Source organism: Silurus meridionalis, chromosome 10, assembly GCF_014805685.1.
Source record: "Silurus meridionalis isolate SWU-2019-XX chromosome 10, ASM1480568v1, whole genome shotgun sequence".
In the NCBI taxonomy this organism is placed as follows: Eukaryota; Metazoa; Chordata; class Actinopteri; order Siluriformes; family Siluridae; genus Silurus; species Silurus meridionalis.
The window spans coordinates 5,373,570-5,393,480 of record NC_060893.1 but is presented as its reverse complement, the minus strand read 5'-3'; the positions used below and the strand labels follow the sequence as shown (position 1 = coordinate 5,393,480).

Sequence of the window (19,911 nt, the reverse complement as noted above, 5' to 3'; positions counted from 1 at the left end):
TCACCACGTTCGGCTCCGGAGATTTATCGATAGACTTCATTTCCACCCGCTCGTGATGGATCCACAAGTCCGGAGGCTTCAGGTCTTTAGAGGTGCTTTTATACTTGTGAGAAGCACTGGTGGACTTACTGGCAGCACGTTTCCTGTAGAGGAGAAAGAAACAGACTTGACGTGTATGTCTCACGTGTATGTCTCACATTGATGTGTGGAGAAAGGGTGTAAACCCTTACTTTTTCTGATGGGAGTTGGAGTGGCATGTACACAGGACTGCGCCCACTACCACGGTGATGATGGTGAACACTCCCACAGAAACGATGATGATGATCACCAGGATTTGGTTCTCCTGACTGCCTGTGATTCCTGGCTTGTCTGGGAAAGAGAGAGAAAGATGTAGTGTGAGTGAGAGAACACACTGTGGAAGACAAAGAGAAAGAGTGTGAGTGTGTGTTTTGAAAGAAAGACCAGGACAGAGAGAGTGGAAGGAGTGTGTAAAGAAAAAAAACTTTGAAGACAGAGAGAGAGAGAGAGAGAGAGAGAGAGAGAGAGAGGATTGTGGGTGTGTGTGTGTGTGTGTGTGTGTGTGTGTGTGTGTGTGTGTGTGTGTGTGTGTTCGTGTGTGTGTGAGAGAGAGAGAGAGAGAGAGAGAGAGAGAGAGAGAGATTGTGTGAAAGAATGAATGTGTGTGTGTGTGTGTTGTGTGTGTGTGTGAGAGAGAGAGAGAGAGAGGAGAGAGAGAGAGATTGTGTGAAAGAATGAATGTGTGTGTGTGTGTGTGTGTGTGTGTGTGTGTTTGTGTGTGTGTTTCAAAAGAAAATGAGAATCGAGGAAAGATGAGAAAAGGAGATGAATGAATTGAATAAAGTGTGTGAGAGTATGAGTGAATGAATAAGTGTGTGTGTGTGTGTGTGTGTGTGTGTGTGTGTGTGTGTGTGTGAGAGAGAGAGAGAGAGAGAGAGAGAGAGAGAGAGAGAGGAGAGAGAGTAAATGTACAGTACATTTACCTAACGAGGATCCAAATCCGTGATCTGGAGCAGGAGAACGTCCACCCGGCTTCCCCTGAAAGCCTACTGACATCAATGTTAAAGAGTTGAGGTTCAAGAGCAAAAAGAAAGCGAGATGAACAAACACACACGAGTAAAAAAACTAAACAAAACAAAAAAAAAACAGTTACCTTGATCACTAGACATTTTGTCGGAGGGCTCAGCTGCAGAAATCGGAAAAAAAAATCCAGGGAGATGAAATGAGAAAATGTGTAGCAATAATTCAACAATTGGTGAAATATAAAAAAAAGACGTATCTCATGGGTTATACCTTTGGGCGTGCGGAAGTGCACGGCGTCCGAAAGCGGCCCCATGCCTTTCGAGTTGCGTGCCTGGATTTTAAAGTAATACGTCGTGTCTAAAGTGAGCTCCTGGATCTGGTGGGTCAGTCTGTTCCCCATCACCGGTTCCACGACCCAGTCGTGTACCTCGGCATTGGCATCCGTACTGTAGTAAATGATGTAGCCTGGAGTAAGAGGTGGAGAACCAAAATTTAAACGTTCATGATGAAGCGCTCGATGGCGTATCTGTGGCGTTCAGATTTGTTCTTGCAGTATTGCGCTACCTGTCATTTTGCCATTGGCCTCCGATGGCGGCTGCCAGTTGATGTTGATGGTGCGTGGACGACCTTCTTTACTCACCACCGTGACGTCTTTGGGTGCCGACGTGGGAACTGAAAAGATGGAAATCTGTAACTGAACGACTCCGGCTCAGCCTTCATCAGCCGTTCAATTAGGGTGATCATATATTTTTTTTAAACAGTGACATTTTGACTAAAATACACTCTAGGGACAAAAGTCTGTGGACACCTGACCGTAAGATTTGTATGTGCTTTTTGAACATTTCTGTTATAATAAACACCACTCTTCTGGGAAGATGTTCCATACGATTTGCTTGTGGAGATTTGTGCTCATTCAGCAAAAAGGGCATTAGTAAAGTGAAGTAAAGACAAGATGGTTGGATTGCTGCCCATCAGGTTAGCTAATCGGCAGGTCGGATCATGGACTATGGAGTATTAGATTTTGTGGAAACATGGCAGCTCAGTGGTGAGGATGGAGCCACCAGGAAGGAGGAAAAGAGGAAGGCCAAGGAGGAGGTTTATGGATGTGGTGAGGGAAGACATGCAGGTAGTTGGTTTGAAAGAGGCAGATGTAGAGGACAGGGGGTATGGAGACGGATGATCCGCTGTGGCGACCCCTAATGGGAGCAGCCGAAAGAAGAAGAAAAAGGACGGCAGCTTAGTGGTTAAGGATCTGGGTATAAGCCACGGTATGGTCAAGCTGCCACTCTTGGGCCCCCAGCTTCATAACATCGCTAGGATATGCGAAGGAAGAATTTCATTGTGCTGTAAAGTAGATGTGCTAAGTATAAAGCACCTTTCCTTTCCTGATGTAGGTGAGGTTCGGAGGCCTGGGGTACAGCCAGCGTTCCAATTCATCCCAAAGGTGTTTAATAAGGTTGAGGTCAGAGCATGAAATCTTCCACTCCAAACCATGTAGCAAAGTCAACAGCATTGTGGACGACCCCACACACCCCTCACACACACACACAGTTTCTTCCCTCAAGCTATCAGGCTTCTCAACACAGAACTGAACTTACACTCTCGCACACACACACTGAACTGTGTGACTAAACTGTGTAACTGATCTGTACAACACACACTCATACACACTTCACACATCCATGTCTTCAGCACCACCCATATTACATCACTTCATTATTTCTATCTGTTTTACATGCTGGTTTTTTGCACATCTTTTTGACTGCTGCTACTGGTGTTTTTCACAAACCCTTTTGTTTACATTATGTTTAATCATAAGGTACACTCCTTTATGGTTCCCTGGTGGTCTTGTGGTTAGGATGCGGCGCTCTCACCGCCCCCAGCCATTAGGGTTGCACAAGCCAGTGCACTCTTAGTGCTGGTCCCAAGCCCGGATAAATGGGGAGGGTTGCTTTAGGAAGGGCATCCAGGGTAAAAGCCAAATGGAACATGTGAATCATGAATACGGATGATCCGATGTGGCGACCCCTAATGGGAGAAGCCGAAAGAAAGTCTCATAAGGTACACTCCTGTACTCAGTTCTAATATACTAATATAGTGTAATATACAGCAGGTTTACTGGAGGAGCTATTTTGCGTTTTGTGTATATTTCCTACACCATCTTGTGTTGTCTTTGCACTGTCTTGTCTTGCACACTTTATGCACTTTATGTGGCGAGGACACTTACTAGTCCTTAGCCCTGTGTTTTCTGTTATGTTGTTGTATGTAGCACCAGGGTTCTGGAGGAACGTTGTCTCATTTCGCTGTGTACTGCGTCAGCATATACGGTTGAAATAACAATAGAAGCTTCTTGACTTGATGTAAAGCATATTTTCATGAAGCTCACATGTCTAGCTGGAACAGGTTTGGTTCTCCTAATTCATATGAATGGATCATGCAATGCTACTACATCCAAAGGCATCCTATACAATTGTCTGCCTCCAACTTTGTGGAAACAGTTTGGGGAAGAACCACAAAAGGCTGGAAAAGTCAGGTGTCCCAATACTTTTGTCAATTAAGTGTACATACATGATACAGCACTTGATTTGCATTAGTACACTGTGTGTGTAATAAAGGAAAACACACACACACACAGTGAGTTTGCTTATATTCATCGGGTTGCAAATCCTAGTTGAAGTTCTTACGAGTCTCCAAGGTGGTTCCGTGAGCGGTCATACTCCAGGTGCTGCTGCGCCGACCCTTGGTCACCATGACTGAGAACTCGTACAGTGTGCTGGGCTTCAGGTTCGTCACGGTGTATGTTAGAGTGGTGGTGTTGGCGACCTGTGCACAAATACAAGAGATGGAAACAAGGTTAGCCTCGTTATCATGTTGAGATACTATAACACCGAAAACATGTTTTGTATCTATGATGGCTGTTATGATGATACTCCAATAAACAGCCTTCAGCGCTACATTTTTGTCACCTAAATGGGATTAAACACTTGCCCACTTGGAGGCACTGTAAGCTTTCGAAAAAAAAAATTACACCAATCAGGCATTACATTATGACCACCTGCCTAATATTGTGTTGGTCCCCATTTTGCTGCCAAAACACTCCTGACCTGTCGAGCATCAACAGCTTTAACTTTTTCAGCAATTTGAGCTACAGGAGCTCGTCAGGTCGCCAGCCTTTGTGCAACACGTGCATCAATGAGCCTCGACCGCCCATGACCCTGTCACCGGTTCACCACTGTTCCTTCCATGGAGCACTTTTGATAGTTACTGCAGACCGGGAAACCCCACAAGAGCTGCAGTTTTGGAGATGCTTTGACCCAGTCGTCTAGACATCACAATTTAGTTGTTGTTAAACTCGCTCAAATCCACACACCAACTTTATGGCCAAAATGTTAACTTGCTCCCTAATAATACCCACTCACTAACAGGTCCCATGATGAAAAGATAATCAGTGTTTTTCACTTCACCGCTCATAATGTTATGCCTGATTGGTATAGCGTTTGACACGTTTGAGTTTTCCTTTCCCGTGTGTCTGCGCTGTAGTACCTTATACTTGGTGTTGGCTGGTATGTTGGTCTTCCAGCGAACGGTGTAAAATCTGGAGTCTGTGATCTTCTGATTCTTAGACAGCGAGTTATCGGCCCAGGAGACTTTGACGGCATCGTGGCTGATAACGGAGGCCTGCACACCCACTGGGGGAAGCATTGGGGAAGGCTCGGGTGCTGGGGTGTGAGGGGTATGATGATACATTTTAAATAAATCAATATCTGGCTCGATGGGATCTGGCAGCAGCAAACATGGTATTTAAATGAGGTAAAAAAAAAAAAAAAAAAGTATGAAGCAATGGATTATAAGAAGCAACATAATGAGGGAGGAAACAGGAAGGTAGCAGGATGGCATGGAAATGGGTTGGGGTGTGAATGCAATGTCAGGAGGACAAAGAGAAAAAGAGAGATACTGTTAGAGCCAAGCAATCCTCAAAGAACAGAAACTGATTCACAACAGCAGGATAACATTTAAAAGGAAAATGCAGGTAATCTTAACCAGAAGCGTAAAAATAATCTCTATTTCAGGCTCTGTATTTCATGATACTGAAGATTTAATGAGAACTATAGATTAACCAAGGGTCCCTGACCGAGGGGCCATAGACCAGTACCAAGCTTTGGAAAGATTAGCTTTGGGCCAAGAATAAAACCTTCTAATTTTTATTTTATTTTATTTTCATTTAATTGACTTTTGCGGTCTGCAGGGTATTTTTGCTATAAAAAAACAAACAAACACAAAAACAAAAAAAGATTTGTATTTTTCGCCAATGGCAGTGTTCTAACAAAAATATATATTTTTAATTTTCTTCGTATCGTTACCGTAAGATCAAAAAATCATACCACGGGGACTACGTCTATATGTAACGATGAAATGAATAAATAAACGATATTATACATATATTAGGAATATGAACGTTATACAGAAAAGGTGCAGAAAATAAAAAAAAAAAAAAAAATGTTGCGGACCACCGGATTAAACCGCATCTATTAAATTGACCCGGTGTGTGTGCCTTTCTGTTTCTGATCCTCTCACAAGCTGGAGATGCGCAAACATTTAAAGCTAAGTTTGTCTGCCAACTAGCAGTTTCTAGGTCAGGGTTAGCTGATGTGGTATGCTCTCACATCTGTCCCTACAGACTTCACAAAAGTCTAAGACGTGCTGATGTTAGCCATGACAGGTCAGCGGGGGGGTTCCTGAAAGAGCGATCTCTCTTCCTGCCTCTTTGATGCTTTTCTCTCGATCGGCTGAAAGCACGAGAGAGATGCCAGGGGAGTGCAGTGAAAGGAGGAGAATCGTCCTCGTACAAAATCGTGCACTTCAATCCAACTGACGCACAGGGAATTGCTGGGATCCCAAAACTATAGGAGGTTTTCCTGAGCACCTGGTGCTGCATTGACACAGTAGAAATAGAAAGTGTACGCTACAAATATTTCTACTATGGACATGAAATGTATCTGCACCCCAAAGAAAAGTTTTGGTATTCCAAACAAACACAAACACAATTTACTCGAAACCTTAAAAAGTGCGAGCATTTGCAGGCAAAAAAGTGTGATGAGTGTTGCAATATACCTGATTGAGGCCTGGTGATGGCGCTCTCGTACACAGGTATTCCCTCGCCCATGTTGTTGAAGGCCTTCAGCGTAATCACGTAGTGCGAGCTTGGGTCTAGCATGGCAGAGAGCAGTAAATGAATCGCTGTCGCATGTGAACATACAAGATATGGACAGAAAAAATTGGGACACCTGTACACAAAGCCAGCACAGATCCGAGTGGAACATCTTTGGGTTGAATTAAAATGCTAGCTGCACTCCAGGCTTCGTCACGTGTCCTATATCAGTACCTGACATCACTAAAGCCCTTGTGACTGTGCAAATATCCACAAGGACCCCCAAATCTAGTGGAACATCTTCTTTGAAGAGTGGAGGCTATTATATAAGCAAACGGGGACTCGATGTGGAATGGGATGTTCGAAAAGTACATACGAATCTTATAGTCAGATGTCTGCAAACCTTCGTCCATATGGTCTATCATTTATTATTCACTTTCCCAGTCAAACTACTATAAAATGTAATACTTAAAAAATTTTTCGAACAGATTATCACTTGAAAGATGTGGACAATTAATTAGGACAATGGCCTATGAGAGAATGTGAAAGTAACGGAGCTCACCCAGGTTTTCAATGCTGTAGTAGCGTTGCTTGTGGTCCATTTTGATGCTCTGTGAGTGAGGACTGCCTATACCATAGCCAATGCTGTATCCTCGCACTACGATGTCCTGGTTTTCTGGAGGTGTCCAACTGACTACGATGCTGTTCACCAGCGGACGCACATGCAGTGAACTGGGCACTCCAGGTACCTGAGACTCTGGAATAAAACACATTAGTGGTCAGTACTTGAGGACGACCGATTTGACCGATACCGATAGCTAGGTTGGATCGTACTTGCCGATAACTGATTAATCAAACGATAGTTTTTAAAGTAGATACTGGATAAAAACAAACAAAAGTAACACTCCATGTAAAATAGTATTACAAAAATTTAAAACCGTACTGGATCATAAAATATGTGCTATATTCATTAATAAATAAATTATATAATGAATAAATTATAATCATTAAATATAACATAGCGCTCTTCATGCAGCATGCAGTTTCACATGTAAAAATAAACAGCATGTAGTGTCAGCGATTCACCTCTAGAGGCTGCTCTCGTAATGAAAGTGGACCGGAAGCCGGAAAAACTATTTTTGCCGATAGTTGATAGTTTCAGCAATCAACGGTATCGTATATTACATTCCAGTGGGCCACACACCAGGGTTGTCCCAGTTTTTTGCAAAACCTGCATTTACCTTTAGATGAGAAAACTTCATAGCAGGGCTACAAGTTTCTAATGCTCATAGCAGATGATTCCTTCAACTATACAATAAACAACAACAAAAATATATTTCCCAAGAGCTGGTTCTCCTGATATTCTGTGACCCAGGAACACTCAAATTGTGGTCTGGCTGTGTGCCATGTGTGCTCTTCCAGTTATGTTCAAGCCACACCATGAGAAGAATCTAAGAACGTTAATGTGTTTGAGAACATATACAAAATCCCAGTCAGTGCACTGGCCATGATTTGTGAAATGCAAGTTTCTGGAGAACTGCCAAGGGCTCTACACGATCACAAAGCCACCCGGTCTCTGTATTTAAACCCAAGCATCACTAAAGTCCTGATGACCCCAGGATGAAACCAGAACAGGTTTAAGAGAAAGGTATGAATAAATCAGTGCTGAGACGTAGCTGTTCTTCAGCTCTCATCGTCTAAATGCAGAAAGGGGCCTGTGATGTATGAGGTGGCATTAAAAAAGTTCCGAGACTAGTTTTATAACACGCCAACAGATGGCAGCACAAGGCTGCATGCACAGTCATGAACCTTATAAGTCAGGGTGCTGAAAGACATCGTCCTGTGCACATCGGGAGCTGTGCAACTGGTGCATTACCACGTCTGCTCACATGTGAGTTTCTCGCCCTAAACTATACGAACTCATCTCCCTCTTCCTGAAGACGAAGATCCAGTTTGAAGGTCGGCGTTTTCACACCAGCGCGAATCGCAGAAGGTGCTTCGGAAAGAAGACTTCCAGGACACATTGCGGAAGTGGCAGGAAAGCTGGGGGGCGCTGTTTTGTAGGTGATAGTGTGTAAACATATATAAATAAATTACTTTCTTGTAAACAGAGCTAGTCTCTAACCTCTTTGATACCACATCATGTATGCTCCATATGAACTGATCAAATGGTGAGGGTGAGGAATATTTGTAGACAGGATCTAGACCTGATGATCACGAGCATCCCCTCCTTCTATACCAGCCTTGAATCAAACGTCTCAAAGTTTTTGGTTAATATTTCGACTTCTTAAAATGGCTACAGAAATTGTTACAAAAAAAGGGGTAAAGTGGAGTAAAATCTGTAGTTTTTAAGCCTACATGACATTCTGTTTGACAATTTCGATCAACTCTGCCAGTTGTTGTATTTTTAATGATTTTTGGCCTCCCACAAGAAGAACAGCTGAACTAAACTGGTCAGCTGTTCTTCTTGTGGGAGGCCAAAAATCATTACATTTCTAGGTTGTGCAAGAGGGGAAACTCTTGCCTTACAAAATAATGCTCCGATGGCACTATAAATCTTCTCAAAGCAAATAGTGGTAGCTCAGATGTTGGAATTCTGATCAGAAAGATCATGAGTTTACCACCAAGCTGCCACTGTTGGGTCCTTGAACCATATTTTAGCAATAGATAAGTAATATGCAAAATTGCACATTTGAAACTCGATCTCTATTTCAAGAACTTCTCCAAGCTTTCTGACAAGCCACGGCAGTTCACACAGAATGACAAATAGCCAACCCGTACTAAGCCTTTTCTTTCAACACACCACATTTCTGTGGCCTTATACAGTAACCGATTACAGGCAAGATTGCTGTCACAGTCCCTCAGGACCTTCACACTTCTGAGCACGAGGGAAAAAAAAGACACTAAATTATTCAGCACATCTTTCAGTATTGATGAGCTACAGTCTACCTCCATGCCTTTATTTGATCTGTGTTTAATAAACTCATACTCTCTGATATACCAGACAAACCAATGGATTAATCAATAACATTATACCTATATCTACTGGGAGAAAAAGGGAAAAAAGCAGTGTAGGGACCTTGGTCAAGGAGAACATTCAGGTTTCAGCAGAATCTATTTGGTGCATAATTAATGTTTATGATAAAATACCAGAAATATTTCTATACATAACAGTCAGATTATGTATGTCAGCAGATTTTTTTTTACCATCCAGGTCGTTCTCAAAGGTCTCGCAGAGATCCACTCGGATGCCGGGCCGCTGCCGTTCACTGTGATGGCCGACAGCCGGAACGAGTACTCGGTTCCTCTTTCCAAACCTTCATCAAGATACAAGCAGATTAGCAAAAAGCTTAGCACTTAGAATATTATCCTTTCCTACACACTTTAGAGTGATTATACTTGTAGTGCAATACCATTTAATAACTTTTTGAAAGAAATAATGCGCTGAGAAACAAACAAAAAATACTTGCCAATGACCGATAGTTTTTAAATTGGATACTAAATAAATAAATAAAATACTTTCTTGTAAACAGAGCTAGTCTCTAACCTCTTTGATACCACATCATGTATGCTCCATATGAACTGATCAAATGGTGAGGGTGAGGAATATTTGTAGACAGGATCTAGACCTGATGATCACGAGCATCCCCTCCTTCTATACCAGCCTTGAATCAAACGTCTCGAAGTTTTTGGTTAATATTTCGACTTCTTCAAATGGCTACAGAAATTGTTACAAAAAAAGGGGTAAAGTGGAGTAAAATCTGTAGTTTTTAAGCCTACATGACATTCTGTTTGAGAATTTCGATCAACTCTGCCAGTTGTTGTATTTTTAATGATTTTTGGCCTCCCACAAGAAGAACAGCTGAACTAAACTGGTCAGCTGTTCTTCTTGTGGGAGGCCAAAATCATTACATTTCTAGGTTGTGCAAGAGGGGAAACTCTTGCCTTACAAAATAATGCTCCGATGGCACTATAAATCTTCTCAAAGCAAATAGTGGTAGCTCAGATGTTGGAATTCTGATCAGAAATTCATGAGTTTACCACCAAGCTGCCACTGTTGGGTCCTTGAACCATATTTTAGCAATAGATAAGTAATATGCAAAAATTGCACATTTGAAACTCGATCTCTATTTCAAGAACTTCTCCAAGCTTTCTGACAAGCCACGGCAGTTCACACAGAATGACAAATAGCCAACATTTTAACCCGTACTAAGCCTTTTCTTTCAACACACCACATTTCTGTGGCCTTATACAGTAACCGATTACAGGCAAGATTGCTGTCACAGTCCCTCAGGACCTTCACACTTCTGAGCACGAGGGAAAAAAAAAAGACACTAAATTATTCAGCACATCTTTCAGTATTGATGAGCTACAGTCTACCTCCATGCCTTTATTTGATCTGTGTTTAATAAACTCATACTCTCTGATATACCAGACAAACCAATGGATTAATCAATAACATTATACCTATATCTACTGGGAGAAAAAGGGAAAAAAGCAGTGTAGGGACCTTGGTCAAGGAGAACATTCAGGTTTCAGCAGAATCTATTTGGTGCATAATTAATGTTTATGATAAAATACCAGAAATATTTCTATACATAACAGTCAGATTATGTATGTCAGCAGATTTTTTTTTACCATCCAGGTCGTTCTCAAAGGTCTCGCAGAGATCCACTCGGATGCCGGGCCGCTGCCGTTCACTGTGATGGCCGACAGCCGGAACGAGTACTCGGTTCCTCTTTCCAAACCTTCATCAAGATACAAGCAGATTAGCAAAAAGCTTAGCACTTAGAATATTATCCTTTCCTACACACTTTAGAGTGATTATACTTGTAGTGCAATACCATTTAATAACTTTTTGAAAGAAATAATGCGCTGAGAAACAAACAAAAAATACTTGCCAATGACCGATAGTTTTTAAATTGGATACTAAATAAATAAATAAAATACTTTTTGTAAAATAGTACTGTTCCTTATGAATAAAAAACAGTACTGAATAATTATACAATTAATCAATGATAAATAATAGAAATAAATATAATATAATATTGCACTCTCCGTAAACCATGCGCTCTCTCACGCAGCGTGCAGTCTCACGGGTAAAAGGTAACAGCACGTGGTGTCAGTGATTCCCCTCTAGAGGTCGCTCTCGTAATGACAGCAGACCTTTTCTGCTGCTCCAGCAATAGACGCAACCCGGAAAAAATATCGCTGTGGATTTTTGCAGACAGTCGATAGATATAGCAATCGACTAACAGTGCAGATTTATTGGCAAAACCGATGAATCGGCCGACCTCTACAAAATACTATTACCAATAATAGATTAGAACTACACAATAGTAAAAAATAAAATATATACAATCGAACAGTAAAATCTTCAGAGGTGTTGTGAAATGCAGATCAGGCCATTTTAGTTATATGTGAGGGCTCAATGTCTGATTTCACATACTGGTGTTCTCCCAATAAGTCAATATACACCTTATTATGATAAATGATTAGAATAAATCCAACCAGCCGTGACATATTTATGTTTCACTTTCCATAACCCAAGACTGACACAAGACCATCTTGAAAGCAGGGATTTAAATATTAATTTCAAGACAAGTTCCACTTTTATCCATATAGTGCACATGTTTGTGATCCTACTGTGCCTGTTTTTCAACCTACCATCAATAAGCTGGAAGAGTTGATTAGTTATAATCTCAGCTGCGTCTCCTTTCCTCCCGGCTTTCCTGTAGCGGAGCTTATAACCTGTCAGTTCCCCATTGTGGGTGCCTGGAGGAGGAGGCTGCCATCGTACCATGATGCTCTGTGGTAAAAACAAAAGAGAATGTACAATAACTGTGAAGTCATACTCATAAAAATTCACATTGAGTCAAAGCTACAGTGTGAGAAAGATGAAAAACATTCCTCTTCACAATTTTTCCTTCATTTTGTGGAGCACGCTCTGCTTGGGTTGATTTATTTGCTCAGACGATAACTTGTATATACTTGTTAGTTTTCAAAGCTCAAGCGGACTTTGGACGGAAATGGAATGATCCAAAACGTCCTAGATTACTCCTAACTTCTTGTTCTGCTTCTAAAAAGAGAATAATGTACTTCAGTGCATATGTGAAGATCTGCTCCGTGTGTCTATGTTTAGACACAAATAATCTAAAGCAAATTTTTATACCTGCCTTGAGGTTGCCTAAAGATTCTGATGCATAAGGATCAGAAGCTTTGCATTTTTGTTTTAAGTGGGAGGAAATCAGTGAGCTCTCAGATGTAGCTCGACAGGAAAATAGATCACAAATGACTGCATTGCAAGGCTAAAACATGCTAACATTTAACATGCTACTGTTCTAAGACAAAAGAAGTAAAATAGTTTCGCTATATAGCACACAAAGTGGCACTTACCCTCGAGTTCTGGACTTCCAGAGAGATATTCTGAGGTGCAGTGCTTGGTACTGCAATAAACAGTAACACTGTTAGGTTTACAGTACTATACAATACATAATTATCAAACCTATGATTGTTTATCTCCTGTTATTAAGAGTAATAAAAAAACATTCTCTGGCAAAGCACAAAAAAAACATTGGATTTTGGATTAGATCTGGGATTCCACTGTGGATTTTTTGATTAAACTCGAGCAGTAGGTTGCCTGATGAGATAGAGATATTAAAACGCACGGCTGGAGAGAAATCGCTGCTACTGTGTGTGTTTTTGGTTAAAAAAAAAGGCCCTGCATGATAGATATTACGCATTAGAATGTAGTGAAGTCAAAGTTTCCCCAAAGGAAAATAATCTAATTTTATACAGTAAACAAGTAAAAACACTTCCTTACAGCCAATCACTACTTTAATCAAGATACATCCAAAGTAAAAGAGAGTTCATCTCATATAAAGAGTGCATTATGAAGTCACTTAGCACTAGCAAACAATAAAAACAAGATACCGTCGGAGAAGGTGTGAACGCTCAGGTCGTCAGTAGACACTCCGGGTCCGTGCTTGTTGTAAGCCACGACTCTGAAACTGTATTCTGTGAACTTCTTTAGTCCTGTCATTGTGTATGACAAACCTACAACATCAACGTCCTGATATGGGAAAAAAAAACAGGAAAAAAGTAAACCACAAACACACACACGCAATGAACCATGTCTCATCACACCTTCCTCTCCTCACCTGTTCTATGTCCTTTCCTTTCTCTATGTAGTAAAGTTTATAGGTCTGGATCTCCCCATTCCCTGTGAGTGGTCTCTCCCAGGACAAAGTGACTGTAGTGGGTGTAATGGACACTACCTGGAGATTGGGAGCAGGTCCTGGTACCTGCACTGAAAACCCCACAGAAAAAAATCATGATTTTTAGGAACGTTCTCCTGCATTTTAGGAATGTTGTGTCCTGCATTTCTGAAGTATTGCGACGAGGAACAGTTCCGACAAAAGGTTTCATTAGATAAAAACTACACCTCTCATCCCGAGCGTTAGTCTCTAACTGAATTGGAACTTCCTGAACTACGTTGTGATTTATTACAAAATCGCAGCAAACAGTTTCAAAGCACGAAACTTTTGACTGGTTGCAGTTTTGCTTTTCATCGCTTGTGCTTTCTGCTCTATGCCAAAAACGTTATAGTGTATTAAGGAAAACGAAATAAGTGACATCTCCTCCCACTGCAGCGTACGTCTTTGAATAACAGGCTCGTATGGAAGAGGGTACTGAACAATGACTGATGTATAGAGCGCAGATTTTTTTTCTTTTGATCACTGCGGAAATGTGGTTTGGAAACATACTCTCGTAGGAAAGAGCAGTCTCAAGGCTGATGTGCTGACCTAGAATCAACACTGCTTGCTGCTATCGCTAGACAAAAAAAACAAAAGACAAACACAGATATTATACACTATACGTGGACATTATTGGAATACAAGACCTTTCCAGCTGGACTATTACACAAAAATCTAAAGCCGACCAACCCTATGGTCAACCGTTAGCTTAGGGTGTCCCAGGCTTTAAGTTCTTATCCTTCGTTCTTAATCTAGTCTTGTTCAATAAATGTTTTATTGAAGGAATTTTCTATTACTTTTTATTCATTAACTGTTAAAATCTACATATTTGCTGAAAGAATCCACATCATACATCGACCACCAGCTAAATATCAGTCGACCTTAAACTAACACTCCGCCAGGAATGAACCGAAGACCCTGGAGCATTGAATAGGCAATGCTGATGTCTTTATACGGTATATCAGCATCAGAGTGAACCACTTGTTAGGCAGATATTTTTTATTTATTAAGACACATCTTGCCAAAAATGACAGCTCAAATAGAGAACGCTTCAGTTTGAAAAAGGTGGCAAACCCCCTAAATTTTCTCAATTCAATGTTGGTCAGCTTGGTCAACTTGGAATCATTGCACAGAAGTCCAGTTTGGCTCTGGAGTGAAACGGGCAGCATGTCGGAAAGAAGACTTGGCCAAGTTTCTACTCTTTGCGGTAAATGCTATAAGGCAGAATGTGTGTGGCTGTGTGTGCATGTGGCTCACCTTCAGGCTGGGTGGCCACTGTAAGCGGAGCAGAGCTTTCACCCAGGCCGTTTCTGTTGGATGCCACCACCCGGAATGTGTACTTAGTGTCAGGGATGAGGTTGTCAATAGTGACCTGTAGTTCTCCTGGAGCGGTAGTGTTCTCAACACGCTCCCTGACGAGAAAGCGAGAAAGCAGGCATAAGTGGAGCTCTCACTGCTAAAATAAAGATGCCGTGTCGCTATGTGGTGAGCTGTCAAAGCTTCAAACGACATAGCTGAGTGTTTACCACACGAGATGATCCCTTAGCCTTTTACTATGTCTTGCAGCAGTGTCGATTTCCTACCTGCTGGAGCCATCAAGGCTGTAGAAGACAGAGTAGGTAAGGTTGTCTCCGTGCAGCTCGGCCGGGAGCCTCCATGTGAGCTTGATGAAGCGGGTGGAGACAAGTGAAGCCACAAGGTCGCGTGGCGGCGATGGGACGGAGCCCCGGCGCTCCCTGGAGTCTATATGGTCAGTAGTGGCACTGGTCAGTGAGGGGACAGGAGACGTGGGGAGGGCAACGTCTTGGGTACACAAGGGGGGACGATATCACAGGGGAAGGGAAACAGGGAGGGTAAATAATAGATGCAAAGGTGGGGACGGAAGAAAAGGAGGGCGAGGAAAATAGGAGGGAAAAAAAAAAAACTTAAAATTGACACAAAAATAAACACAAAACCACAAACAGTCCAGGAGACAAATGAAAAACTAAAATTTTCACAATGACGGGATGATATCAGAGGCTCTTGTACAGTGCATGCAGAAGGCTCACACCGAGCGACACAGAAATATGCCACTGACTGGATGAGAGGAAGCATTTTAGATTAGCACAAAACTCGAGAAATTTCGAAACATTATATATCTACATTTTTTATTTTCTACCTTCCTAAAAGCATTCCCTCGAAGAGGTTAAAATGCAGAATACTCCTGAAATAATAATATAATTCTACCGTGCTTAATACAACAAAACAAAGTGAGACAGCTCCTTTTCTGTGCCTTTATCTCCACGATTTATGACTCAAATCGAGCTGTCTGTATCTTTCGTTAAAAAAACAGCAGTTACATCCGTGCGGCCCAGGAAGCCTCAGATACAGACGAGCACTCTCTTTTGCTGAATACTGACTAGCCCATTTTCTCTCCTGGAGGCCCGGCAGACTGGAAAACGACCCGTGGTGAATACTCAAGGCAATTCATTATGTTCGTTTGCAGTGGGATGCGTTCGCTTGCAGAGAAGAAGTCAGTCAGGCAGACATGAGGATCTCATAGCGAAAGTCAAAACAGCAAAACCGGGAGCGTTGGGGACAAAATTCATGTCTCTGAAAGAAAATTTGAGTGATGTATTGTCATTTTAGTATAAAAAAAAATAAAAAAGAACTGCAACCATTACATGACGTGTAAAACAAGCTCCGATACCCCCCCAAAAACCTGCTAAGCTGAAGCAGCCAAAGCCAAGTGCTGAAGGCCAAATCTATGATTTCCTACAGAACCCCTAAGCAGGAGCGTGTGTGTTGGGGATTACCCTTTGTGCAGCCTAAGTATTCATTCACTGCATGAATGAATGTCGGTGCTAAAGCAGGGAGAGAGCGTCAGCTACGAGAGGTGGCTGCCAGCCTGAAGCGCTTGGCAACGAGATGCCAGATCTAACGCCAGCTGGAGTCTGTCACATACGAGGACCACAGAGTGGAGCTCCTCTCCTTTGCTCTCCTAGCAAAATACGCCATTATTAGCAGTCTTTAATCTGGCTACGTTGCAATCGTAATAGCCGGCCCAGATTGCTGGATATACAGAATAAACCTTTCAACAGATTCAAACAGATCCTGAGTCAGGCCTCAAAGCCACACTTCCACTCTTGTACCGCCCAAATCGCCTGCCTAGTGTGTACATTCCGAAAAGGTTACACTTTTCCAGAACGTATCTCTCACCAAACACGTCATGGATCGGCAGGGGGAAAGACAACAGGCCACAAAAGGACATAAGGATAATGCGAACACAGCAGGTCTACCCACGTCACCTTGCTGCATGCTGTTTAATATTAGAATCTCTATTTATCAAAGGCCCTACGAGGCAGGTGGGTGCACAGGATGGTGGTGGATCCACACCCTCATGATAATGCATTTGCACTATATATATAGACACACAAAGATTTCTCCACAGGGTAGCTGATGCTGTGGAGCATTAACTTTGTACTTTAAAGAGAAAATCGGCACAAGTGAGTACATGAGATCAGATATGCCCTAAAAGGACAAAAATCGTGCTCTAGGCGTAGTTCTAAAAACTGTAATCATAAGATCTTGGGGGAAAAAAACATGCTTAATTTTTTTCCTATAAGGTTATCAACCTTGGTCATAGGTTTTGGCAGAAGTTTTACTGTGATGTCGAAAGAAAGAAGAAGGTCTGCAGTCTGGGGCCGATCCATATAGGACTCTTGGGAAGTGCATGTCAGCGCTGCATCTTCCCATCAACCTGCCAGACAGGTGACCTCTACAAAAGAGCTGCAAGGTCTCAGTAGTGCACTACAAATAGCAATAACAGAACATCTCAGTGATCTGTAACAAGAAGTCAGCAGACGTTGCACTGCATGAAGGCTGATGTAACAAATACACCTCACTTTAAAAAAAAAGCCCATTCGGTCTCCACATGTGTCTGGAACTAATTAAAAATACATTCTTCTGCCTTCACATTCGAGCTTTAGCTCTAATATACAGTGTCTAATAGTGATGGGAAAACCGGCTCATTTTAGTGACTCGGTTCTTTGAATTTGGTTCATCAAAATGAACGAATCTTTTAAAAAAAATCATTTACTTCATTACGTTTTCTTTGATTAGAAATAAAGTATTACATTTTCAATAAGCAGATCCCCCAAAACATCTGCATACTTGAACTTCGACTATAGAATCGATAATTTATATACACTATGTGGCCAAAGGTTTGCGGACACAAGTATGGCATGTGCTTTTTGAGCATCGCATTCCACATTTATTCCCAATTTCCACTAATTTTCCCCTCTACTCTCCTGGGAAGATGTTCCACTAGAATTTGGAGTGTGCTCAGATGTGAAATCAGGTACTGATGTAGGTGAGGTGAGGAGGCCTGGGGTGCAGTCAGCGTTCACATTCATTCTAAAGGTGTTTAATAGGATCAAAATCAGAGCTCTTAAGCAGAAGATCTTTCACTCCATTTTATGTAAAGCACATCATCTTGGAGTTTGCTTTGTGCACATGGGTATTGTCATGCTGGAACAGGTTTTGGGTCTCTTACTTCCAGTGAAGGGAAAATTTCATGCTACTGCATCCAAAGACAATTGTGTGCCTTCAGCTTTGTGATAACAGTTTAGGAAATTAACCACATATGGCAGGGGAAATTCAGGTGTCCCAATACTTTTGTCCATATAGTGTATGTACATAGCATATATAGGAGTCACATGACAAAATAACGAGTAAAACAATAAAAGAGTTGAAAAATTAACTACTCAATTCTGTTTCCTGTACATGAACTACACAGATTTTGTGATGATTAGCTCATGTGTCTCGACTAGAAAATGAAAATTTGTTACATTAAAAACCTCAAATCATCACCTGTATCTAACTGAAGTCTAACATCTGTCTCAAGGCTACGAATTGGCACGTTTCATTTTTTGAGCCATTTACAGGTAACTAACCAGCCAACATAGCTTGCTAACGTGTACAATGACTGTGATGATGGCAACCTAGCATGCTAATAAATCTAGTTTAATCTGACCAGCAACAAAAGTGAGCTAAACTGAATAAACTGGTCAACTATCTTTGCTTCAATAACCAAATATTCCAGTAATTAGGAAGCTGGAAAATAACTCATCACCTCTACAAGTTTGAGCAGGTGGCAACTTGTTTTGGCAGCTGGTGGGTGCAGACCCAATCTGGATTTTTTTTTCGAGCATATTTAGCTAATTTAATCTTATAAAAGAATAATAATTAATATTTGTAGTAGGCTTACACCTAGCAAATTAGACCAAAAAATGTGGTCTAGAGCTTGGTTTTATATTCTTTTAAAACTAAATCTTCAGCTTGGGTTATATGGATCAGTGGATCATGGCCTTGTCATTGGTTGCTATTGATCTTTGGCCTTGATTTTTCATTTACTGGCTTGGTCTTGTCTTGGTCAATATGGGGCTTGGTCTTGTTTTGGTAGGTTTTGTTTTAGGTATTGTTTGCGTTGGGTTTTTGTCCTGTCTTGGTTGGATTTGGAGCTGGTAATAGTTAATATGCAATGTGGTCTTGTTTTGTTATCGAATAAAATGGATTGAAATGAACTGTGGTCTTGTGTTCAGTCTTGATCTTGCCCTGGCTTTGCCTAGAGCCTTGGCCTTGGTTTTTGCAGGTCTTAGACTTGGTACCTGCAGGTTTTACCAAGTCAAATGTAACACTTTTTAAGACCTTTTCAAGACCATTAAAAAAAAATAAAAATTTAAGACCAACAGAATTTTATGACATCAAAAACACAAATATGCCCTAAAATATATTTTTTTTCAAGCCGACTATCGCTAAATTTGAAAAATAAAATCTGTTTTATGTCTGTTGTACAGAAAATATGTATTTTTAAATCCCATGGAAACCCTGCTTGTCCTAGAATTATTTTATATACACTTCATTGATCCCATAGGGAAATTGTTATTTCTTCGCATATCCCAGCGATGTAGGAAGCAGGTGCCAGAGCGCATAGTCAGCCATTTTAAAGCACCCCTGGGGCACAGAGGGCTATAGCCAACCTTCTGATCATTAACCCAGAGCCTTAACCACTGAGCTACAACCTTCCCACACAATAGTTGGAAAGAGTTTAAAAAAAGAAGAAGCAAAATTAGACAAAAAAAACAAACGATCAAAATCTGTATAGTTGGAGAATCTGAATAAACCTGCCATAAATCTGTCAAAAATAGACTTCAATTTGTTTTTTTGGAGTCACCACACCTGGACATCAAGTGGTTACAAATCATTTCAAAGCAGAAACAAAACAATGTGGCTCACTACTGAATAATGAGCCACGTCGAAGCTTTCTGTCAAAACGGTCATAATGAGTATTATGTTCAGGAGCGTTCCTGACAGGATGTTTGCATAACCTGAAATCCACATGGGTCTTATCACAGGAAAGGGAGGTGTGCATCACTCTGGAAAACACATTTATGGCTAAATTTGAAAAGGAGATATTAAAGGCAG

General features: G+C 41.3%; 1 protein-coding gene across 1 annotated transcript in view; it reads right to left on the bottom strand.

Moving 5' to 3' along the window:
- Nucleotides 1-226: 226 nt before the first annotated feature.
- The window catches only part of LOC124392945 (neogenin), a 148,834-nt gene continuing 129,149 nt past the window's right edge, over nt 227-19,911 (bottom strand). Inside the window, 17 exon segments of the mRNA XM_046860244.1 lie at nt 227-369; nt 1,002-1,067; nt 1,172-1,204; nt 1,312-1,506; nt 1,606-1,713; nt 3,726-3,864; nt 4,585-4,820; nt 6,154-6,249; nt 6,753-6,947; nt 10,829-10,858; nt 10,861-10,938; nt 11,858-11,999; nt 12,587-12,636; nt 13,124-13,262; nt 13,351-13,499; nt 14,704-14,858; nt 15,030-15,249. Of these exon segments, the coding sequence (XP_046716200.1) occupies nt 227-369; nt 1,002-1,067; nt 1,172-1,204; nt 1,312-1,506; nt 1,606-1,713; nt 3,726-3,864; nt 4,585-4,820; nt 6,154-6,249; nt 6,753-6,947; nt 10,829-10,858; nt 10,861-10,938; nt 11,858-11,999; nt 12,587-12,636; nt 13,124-13,262; nt 13,351-13,499; nt 14,704-14,858; nt 15,030-15,249 (2,174 nt within the window).